This window comes from Lucilia sericata, unplaced genomic scaffold, assembly GCF_015586225.1.
Source record: "Lucilia sericata isolate MDLA Ls3-8-SP2 unplaced genomic scaffold, ASM1558622v1 Contig000486F_arrow, whole genome shotgun sequence".
NCBI classification, from domain to species: Eukaryota; Metazoa; Arthropoda; class Insecta; order Diptera; family Calliphoridae; genus Lucilia; species Lucilia sericata.
The window spans coordinates 1,958-11,549 of record NW_023994500.1 but is presented as its reverse complement, the minus strand read 5'-3'; the positions used below and the strand labels follow the sequence as shown (position 1 = coordinate 11,549).

Here is a 9,592-nt window from a genome sequence, read left to right as displayed (position 1 = left end):
TTATTTGTGTCTCCTTTGCATTCGTTGCTATGTCGGAGAGTACACCTCCAAAATTGTTCACTGTGTCATAATTTAAATGGTCGCATTTGTTGGCGATGTCAATGGGTAAAAAAGATATGATTTGAAAGTTTCAAACAAAGATTTGCAGACACAAAGCATAAAATAGTAGTCTTTTCATATTGAAAAATCCTGATACTTTTTCAGCCAAAAAGATTAGAATTTGTTAAAAAAAAATTGTTATTTATATTAAACAAAATTAATCGCATACTTTATTAAATTGTAAATACAGTAAGTAAATTAACCAGACTAAAAATTTATTTGTATCTTTAACAAAAAGATATTACAAGACAGTTTTTTAAACTAAAAACATAAATGAAAACTTAACTTTTTAACGAATTAGTATAAAAACAAAAAAAAAAAACGAAAATAAATTAACGGTACATCATAACATCTGTACTTTGATACATACACATGTATGCATCACAAAACAAACGCTTGGCATGCTCTGGTAACATTTTATCATTGGAAGAAGTTTCATTAACGGTACGTGCACCATCCTCTGACAGCCATTGCGGTAAATCGGGTACGGTTATCATTTTTGGAATATTATAACCATTTTGTTCACCTAAATTAGAAAAATTTGCTTTATTTAAATAATTATGAGAGAAAATTTAAGATTCTTACCTTTTCGATCTGCCATGGAATCAAAGAAACACCAGGGTGCATCGGGGCCGGAACCAGCCTTAACGAATGTAACATAATGTGAGGTTTCAATGCAAACCACTGCGAATAATTCCATATACAAACGTGGTACGTTCATGTGTTCAGCCATAACGCGAAAATCTTGTGGCACAGATAATTTGCGATGTTTATGATTGGATCTATTTTGAAAATTATTCAAACCAAATAATTAAAGATAGAAATTTATATTTGTTAATAAAAAATTTACCTCTTAGCATGCATATGCACAGTTTCCAGGCACTTGGGACAAAATGATGTACTCTCTAAGCCAATGCCATTCTGTAAGACTCCAAAACAATCACGACATTCAAACTCCGCCAATTTGCCGCAAACAGAACATTGGCGAGGTGCTTTTAAAGAAAATGAAACAAAATTACAATTTAAATGATTTTAGTTTTGAAAAACCTACAATCGTCAATGATATCGGTGACATCCAAAACTTGTGAAGGCAATATTCGCGGATACATTTTGAAGCTTTTGCCAAATCGTGGCATTTGTATTATAAGACACGATGGCACTTCCTTCAATTTAATATCGGATGAATAAAAACTTTGTTCAAACAACTGCTGGACACTGGGAAATGATAAACGTTCATCTTTCTCAACAAACAACTGATAATAGTAGGCATCCTGGCCAGAGTTAAGCTAAAAAGATGTTATGTTATAAAATATATTTCCTATTTGTAAATTATTTTAAATACCTTAAGAAATGGTTCGGCTCTCATTATCTGTGATAATAAACAATTTAGAAATTCTTCCGGATCCTTTTCTTCGCTCGTCAAACCACTAACCGAACTTAGCTTATCCAATAATTGCCGTAATTTCATAACACGATCAGCTCTAACAAACATATGTTTGCGCAAAGGATTCACAATCTCTTCGCGTAAGACTGTTTGCACTTCGGTGTAATGTAAAATGTCCTAGAATTACATACCATGTTTAGAAGTAGTCTATTGTTTAATTGTTTTATGACTATTTAGCTTACATCTTTTTCTGGTGGTCGATAAAGTATTGCATCGAATACTGGTGTAAAAGCAAACATAGAAAATAGTGTCACATCCAAATAACAAGAATTGTGATGACCTTGTATGCCTTTAAATTTACCACATAGCTCTTCTAATCCATTCAAACTAGAACATTCTGAAATTAATGAAAAAATTAAGGAAGTTAGTACCAGATAATCCACATTCTAAAGCCAGATGAACACATTACTCTTGGAGAATCAAGCCCCATATAAGGTAAGCTTTAAAGGGTAGGTACTCGATGTGCAGCTAACTAGGGTTCACTTAATTCTAATTCCATTGTGATACCCTAGTAGTCGGAGTCTTAATAGTATTATTAACAACTTATAGAATTAAATTAAATTGTCGTTGTGTTAAGGATTCATACCAAGTATTGTTTGCTGTTTTTAGTAAATATCTGACAGTTTTCCTTCTCGATATGACTACTTCTCATTCATATCTGATCTCTACTTAAGTTTAACAGTAAGTTTGACCTAGTGGCATTATATAGAGACTAGGTAAAACTTCAAAGATGGTTTTGTTAAATCATTTGATTTCAGACATTTCATATAGTTTGGTTTGAACAAGTGCCTTACAGTTTGTAAGGAGAATACAAGTAAAGGCGTCGCCCAATCAGATAACATCCCAGTCGTTCAATCAGCAACGGTCGTGTCAACGTACCATTATCAGCCCAAATTTATTTAAGGAATTGGACGTTTTAATCACTTCATACAGACTAATAACATCATGAACTAGAACTGAACTAGAACTGAACTAGAACTGAACTAGAACTTAACTAGAACTGAACTGAACTAGAACTGAACTAAAACTTAACTAGAACTGAACTAAAACTTAACTAGAACTGAACTAGAACTGAATTAGAATTGAAGTAGAATTGAAATAGAATTGAACTAGAAATGAACTAGAACTGAACTAGAATTGAACTAGAACTAAACTAGAACTGAACTAGAACTAAACTAGAACTGAACTAGAACTGAACTAGAACTGAACTAGAACTGAACTAGAACTGAAATAGAACTGAACTAGAACTGAACTAGAACTGAACTAGAACTGAACTAGAACTGAACTACAAATGAACTAGAACTAATATATCCATTTTGAATAGAGTTATAATTAGGCATTCTAAAGAATGTTTTTTATCTCAAATACATCAATGAAGAAACACCACTTTATACTTTCACTACTCCTTTCATAAGAAGGGGTTTCATATAAAATTATCCATATTGAGAAGCAAATAACCAAAAGGTTTTCGGTGCACCATGTTTAAAACTCTATTCTAAAGTTCCATAATTAGCATAACATTGTACTTTAGGTCGACTTAAGACCTCAGGTCCTCAGGACCTCAGGTCGCTAAACATGTTAGGGCTTGGTGGATAAGGTTAAGGTCGTTGGTAGCCATCCTCACAGGGTACTATAGAATTACAAGATAGAATCGTTTGTTCATGCCTGGTAATGGGTTGAATTAGGATTAGTTATAGAGTAACACAATACACCAATGGATTCAAATGATTCTGCCCTTGAGTCAACTGACTCATTATACTAACGTAAGGTTATTCTTGATTAACAAACTTACTTATAGGTGCCACCGCTCCCGATACAATGGGACAGTCCATATGACCAAATGTCTGCTCTTCGTTATGAAAACCATTAGTAGTTTTTGTTTTATTATCGTTCGCCTCACTTATGCCATTGCCAATAGCTCCACCATCTGCTCCTAAAAATCGTCTATCAATCGAACACTGATCACTATTAACAAAAATACCACGACCAACTGGACACTTAAATAATCTACAACGCAATAGAGAAACTTGTTTACAATTCATGAAATATTACATCATTAATAATACTTACGGAATACCATTAAATCCACCATCTGTTGTTATAAGTTGTTTGTCAATGCAATCATCTTCCAATTCTACACCAATTAAAATGTTGTTATTGCCAGGCGGTATGCCAATCCAACGAATAACACCATATAAATGTTCATTTGACTCGGGTACATTCACCTCGACCATGGAGCCTAAACCTAAATCAGTGCTGGGCACCTCTTGTAAAGATGTCACTTGCATAAAGTCACTACTATCCAAAACGGCAGGCAAAAATTCAGGTTGATCATAAGCTGAATCTGTATCAATTTGATTGGAAGGTGTATTAGCATACAAGGGTTGTTGTGTATCAATTTTATCATAATTTTCCTGTATGGGATTGTGGTTATGAGGCTCTGTTGATGTGAACATTTGTTGGATGGACATGGGGCAAGGATGGAACAAAACATACATACACAAATAGTAATAATAATAAAAAAAATAAAATAAAAAATTAGGTATGAATTGAATAAAAAGGAAGAGTAAAAAATGGCATGTGTTTAACCTGACATATATGAGCCATATTCAATGGGACTTCCCACTGGTGATGTGGTGAAAAATTCTAAAACTGTCAATGGTATATTGTGGTACAATGATGCCTCACTAGGTGTCCGACCTATTTCCATTGTGAAAAAATAATATTGTGTGTTTTTTGTCTTTTTTGACTATATTTAAAATTAAATTTCTTTAAATGTTAAAACTAAAAATTTACGTGAAATTCACTGCAGTTTAAAAACACAACTAACGATAAATGTCACAATAAGCAAATCAATAGGGAAAGGTAAACCCCACCATAAATGCTTGCATCAGCTTAGTGAGCATAGAGAAAAAATACCAAATGTTCTAAAATGTTCAACATAAATCTCTCACAGAGGCATCGATATTCTCTATAAATTATTTTCAAAATTTTAAATATTGAGTAATCGGTTTAATCACAATTGTATATAAATAAAACCGTTAAGTTTATAATATAAACAAAATAATATTTTTCAAAAATACATCTGTAATATTGTGGATTTTGTAAATTGTAATATTTATAACATATGTATGTATGTGTATTCTGTAGTTTTTTTATGAATTTCTTTGAACTCTTTAAAATTTCAACATCACTATCCACACATCTCATTTTTTTACAATTTGAAAATATCTAAAAATAGTTTTCCGATTGCTCTCTGCTCCCTAGGGTGCTCTTTTATATTATCTTTTAGTATTGGTATACGGATGGATATGTGTGTTTCATGTATTTTACGTCTGCCGGAATTGTTTGAACGTTGTGTTTATCGGCAGCTTTAAAACATTTGAAAAATTTTGTGCAAAAATAGATTTAACATTTAACCAAAAATAAAATTTCATGTGATAATTTAAAGGGATTATTTTTTAAATGTATAAAGTAAATTAAACAAAAAATAATGTTTCAATAAATTAAAAATATCGATTAAGTGCCATGATCTGGAAGTGTTATTTTTTAGAGTAAAAAATATAATAATAAATTATAATTTATGGTTCCTTTATTTTGGCCACAGAAAGTAGTGGATGAATTTTATGTGAGTTTTCCTGTGTAATGTTAGTTTGTGAGTTTAGGTCAAAATTTCGAAAACGAAAACATTTATTCTCCTCATTTTCATTTCAGACAATGTCAGAGAAAGTGGTTAAGGGTTTCCTCTTCGGTATATCTTCTGCAAATATGGGATATCTAATCTGCTGAAGTGAAGCTAGAGTGGACCACGGCTATTGCGATCAAATCTAAATTAGAAATTTATTTAAAAGTAGAAATGAACAAGATTAAAAGTAGAACTAAACTAGAGCAACTAAAACTAGAACCGAATTACAACTGAACTAGAACTGAACTAGAACTGAACTAGAACTGAACTAGAACTGAACTAGAACTGAACTAGAACTGAACTAGAACTGAACTAGAACTGAACTAGAACTGAACTAGAACTGAACTAGAACTGAACTAGAACTGAACTAGAACTGAACTAGAACTGAACTAGAACTGAACTAGAACTGAACTAGAACTGAACTAGAACTGAACTAGAACTGAACTAGAACTGAACTAGAACTCAACTAGAACTCAACTAGAACTGAACTAGATCTGAACTAGAACTGAACTAGAACTGAACTAGAACTGAACTAGAACTGAACTAGAACTGAACTAGAACTGAACTAGAACTGAACTAGAACTGAACTAGAACTGAACTAGAACTGAACTAAAACTGAACTAGAACTGAACTAAAACAGAACTGAACTAGAACTGAACTGAACTAGAACTGAACTAGAACTGAACTAGAACTGAACTAGAACTGAACTAGAACTGAACTAGAACTGAACTAGAACTGAACTAGAACTGAACTAGAACTGAACTAGAACTGTTTAACTATAGATGGCCTTTTAGGCTCGGTTATAACGTTCAATAAATAAATAAAAATAAAAAAAAACTAGAACTGAACTGAACTAGAACCGAACTAGAATTGAACTGGAACTGAACTATAATTGAACTAGAACTAAACCAAAATTTAACTAGAACTGAAGTAGAACTAAGTTGAACTGAACTAGAAATGAAGTAGAACTGAACTAGAGCCGAACTAGAATTTAACTAGATATCAACAAAAACTGAACTAGAACTTATGTCCAAAGCAACCTATAATATATCTAAACATTCGTCGGGGAAAATTTTAAAAATTTTCACTTAAAAAAAAAAAAACAATAGAACATTTTCAAAATATGTGAAACTATAATCTTCCCCAAAACGTCTTGAAAAAAACTTACTTTGTATTTTCTTATTGTCGACATTCTTATTATTTGGCGAAATGGAATCATTCGTCTTTTTTGCATTATTGCCAGCTAAATGTGTCAATGGATTAGATGATTTATTGCGATTACTTTTACTTGAAGTGACGATATTATTACCCGCTGTACTGACAACACCTGCACTTCCGGAGGTGTTGGCATTTTGTAATTTTTGTTTATTCAATATCGCAGCCGCATCACCAGCAGTTGTTGGCCAATCACTGCCAAGTATTTCCATTAAATCGACATGCTCATGACGTTCCTTATCGATGACAATAACTTCTTGACGTTTCGACTCGTCAATGTCGGCATTATCAATGACTACAATTTCCGGACCACTGGCTGCTGTAGATTTCGTTTGATCTTTGTGTTTATTTTTTAAAATACCACTTTGTGGTTGTGTTTGCGTCTGTACCGTATTGGTGGTGGTGGCACGACGTTCTAAACTTTTTTCACGATTTTCTATAGACTGTTTGAATTCTTCGCTACTTAGCGACATGACATTCGATGATTCTTTTTTGCTGCGTTCCATTTTGTTGTTATTATCGTTGTTATTATTGTAGACGCAACTGTCTGTGGTGTCTTCCACTTTATCATAAAACTGGGCTGATGGTTTAGGTTTTTTGGCTTTCTTATCTCTTTTCAGCGATGAGGTGTTACTACCTACAATTCCCGTTAGAGAACTACTGGGACCAATTGCAGATTTAAACTTTTCTATTGTACCATTTATTAAGTCTCGTGCGGAAAATTTCTTTTGTTGTTCTTTGGGTATTGGGGTAATCCAGTTAGCTGTGGTGAATATAGACAACGTGGGATCACATCCCATGTAGGTATGTGCGAATTGTACTTTATCCGCTTGAGGTGAATAACCACTGCTTAAATCCTATAAAATTAAATATTAATGTAAAGAATGTTGCACATTTTATTTAAAAATTTAATTAAAAAATATGACTTTTTACTAATTTAAATTTTAGTTTTATTTACTTGTATTAATTCCAACCAATAGAGGATGCATATTACTCCCAAACACTATATTGGGAAGTATTGTCAAAAATAAAAAGCATTGCTCTTAAACTGGCTGTTAACATTAATAACACAAGCTCCCATTTAAAGCTTATAAATATTGTATTATTATTAGTATAAGTCTAATGAAAACTATAACATATACTGAATGGTTATACTTTTATATTAATCCCCATATTAGCCTTTCACAGATGTATCTTATTATTATTATTATTATTATTATTTCGTACATTATAGTGGTCTGACATGTCCGACTATAACACAGGCCAACAAAATTTGAAAACATTTCTAAAGGTTTAAACTGTGCTGAATCTGAAAGTTCCATCATATTTGTTCTATCACATCAACATTTTGTGTTCTAAAGTTTGAGGTCAGATTCGCATTTAGTGCAACCAAAATTTTTAGGTTAAAAATTTGTTGGCCTGTGTAGCTTATTACTTATTTATTTTAATATATGATTTCATAACCAACGTACCAATATTTCCAAGCCAAAAAAGTAACCAACAGAATGCAATTCCATAACTGGTCCTATATAACGAATAATGCAATCGAAATTTGTACCGGGCTTATTGAACATTTCGCCCGCAACACTGACAAATTCATTTTTATCTAAATACACCACCCACTTGCAACGACACTCATCTTGCAGCATTCGTAAACGCTGTTCGGGATCAACTATGCTGATAATAAAAGGCCAAAGATTTTCGTCCACACGTCGCAAATTAGCCTGAGGACACTCATAAAGGTTTTCATAGATAGGCATATGATTGATCAGATCAAGTACTTGTATAGTACTAGTTAAATTTTTCGAACCTTGACCACTGCTGGTGGGAGTTTTTGATTGAAATATTTTAATAAGTGCACCAGCATTGATAGAGATTTCGTTTTCGGCCTCTTTGGCATCATCTGCGATTGGTATGTCGGGACTTTGGTGAAGACGCACTTTGGTGCTGCGCATGAGAACGGCATATTTGGAAATAGTGTTAACCTCCATCTTACATGATCAATCGAAACACCGAATGCCCACAAGGATTAAGGAGGAGGACTAGGGGAATAGAAAAGAAATTAAAAAGAAATAAAAATTAAAATGGAAAAGAAAACACAATACTTAAAGTAGAAGAAAAATACAGCACAAGCAAATTTAAGTGGTTGATGGCCAGCGAAGCAACAGAATTGAGTGCTGACTTAAGCAGATGCAAAACTATACATAGTGGGTGAGTGGGTGGGTGGTTGTATGGTTGGATGAGTGCAATTTTAGCTACAAAAACGTTACTGTACTTATAGGGCCAACATTGTCTGATTGTTGGCTGGAAAGTTAAATTTGAAGGTAATACAGATTGTAATAATTAATTATTAAAATTCATTTCTTAAACATAGTTTCCCACTACAAACAATAAACACAATTTATTGTTGTTACTACTTTGTTATTATAAAATTTAGCATAGAAATGTGAAAATTGTACAATTTGCTGCCACTGATGATAAATGCAAATAAATAATAAAAATACATAAAAAAATCTAATAACTGACATTTTTCTTTTCTTAACTTACGTTTTTTCACTCTAAAGAAGCGAAACGTTGAATAAAATGAAATAAAATATTTTCAATTTTCAATACTGTAAATAAATATTAGTCACTGCATTACAACTTAAGAAAAAATTAATGAATTTGTTGCCCAAGTTGATTAGTTTCTTATCTTTAAAGATATTATATATTAAATTTCACACTTTGTTATTGAACGATTAGTTTTATTTTGGAAATTGCAAGTTATTCCCCTATTTACTTCTCTTCAATGTTTTTATTAAAATTAAAGCAACGACAACAATAATATAAATAATAATAATGACGGCCACTAAAACATATGTAGGGTTCTACAAATCGACTTTCGAATAATCGAATAAGAGACTTTTGACGAAAAAAGTGGAAGTCGTAAGTCGAAGAATCGACTGACTATATTGTAAGGAAAACTTGAATAATCAATATATAATATCAAAACAAATCGAGTATTCTACGATTTAAAAGCTGTATAAGTTGTTTTTTTTTATGAATTGTAAAAAAGTGATTGCAATTAAATGTTAAGATACTAACTTAACTTTATAACATTAAAGTTTTTATATGACGAGTTGTTTTTTGCCAAGAAGATTTATTAGTCA

At 32.1% G+C, this 9,592-nt stretch overlaps 1 protein-coding gene across 8 annotated transcripts; it reads right to left on the bottom strand.

Moving 5' to 3' along the window:
* Nucleotides 1-240: 240 nt before the first annotated feature.
* LOC119605430 (ubiquitin carboxyl-terminal hydrolase CYLD) lies at nucleotides 241-9,330 on the bottom strand. 8 transcript variants are annotated; one of them, XM_037958532.1, is made up of 12 exons: nucleotides 8,991-9,282; nucleotides 7,916-8,485; nucleotides 6,538-7,300; nucleotides 6,397-6,471; nucleotides 3,614-3,983; nucleotides 3,336-3,550; nucleotides 1,726-1,880; nucleotides 1,442-1,660; nucleotides 1,151-1,385; nucleotides 950-1,091; nucleotides 685-881; nucleotides 294-625 (listed from the first exon to the last, which is right to left on the bottom strand). In XM_037958532.1, the coding sequence occupies exons 2-12, from the start codon at nucleotides 8,432-8,434 to the stop codon at nucleotides 432-434; spliced, it is 3,084 nt and encodes a 1,027-aa protein (XP_037814460.1). In that variant the 5' UTR covers nucleotides 8,435-8,485; nucleotides 8,991-9,282; the 3' UTR covers nucleotides 294-431. The 8 variants fall into 8 exon arrangements, with proteins under 8 accessions (XP_037814457.1, XP_037814460.1, XP_037814463.1 ...); XM_037958535.1 differs by having other exon boundaries at nucleotides 3,614-3,887; XM_037958529.1 differs by having other exon boundaries at nucleotides 241-625; nucleotides 6,397-7,300; nucleotides 8,991-9,330.
* Between the last annotated feature and the right edge of the window lie 262 nt (nucleotides 9,331-9,592).

Excerpts from the sequence above, each read along its gene's own strand:
- LOC119605430 (XM_037958529.1), bottom strand. The coding sequence starts at position 8,434 with ATGGAGGTTAACACTATTTCCAAATATGCCGTTCTCATGCGCAGCACC. Across the intron at positions 3,984-6,396 it reads CGACAATAAGAAAATACAAA|AGCCTCATAACCACAATCCC; the intron begins GTAAGTTTTTTT and ends TCACATCAACAG. Across the intron at positions 882-949 it reads GTGCATATGCATGCTAAGAG|ATCCAATCATAAACATCGCA; the intron begins GTAAATTTTTTA and ends TTTTCAAAATAG.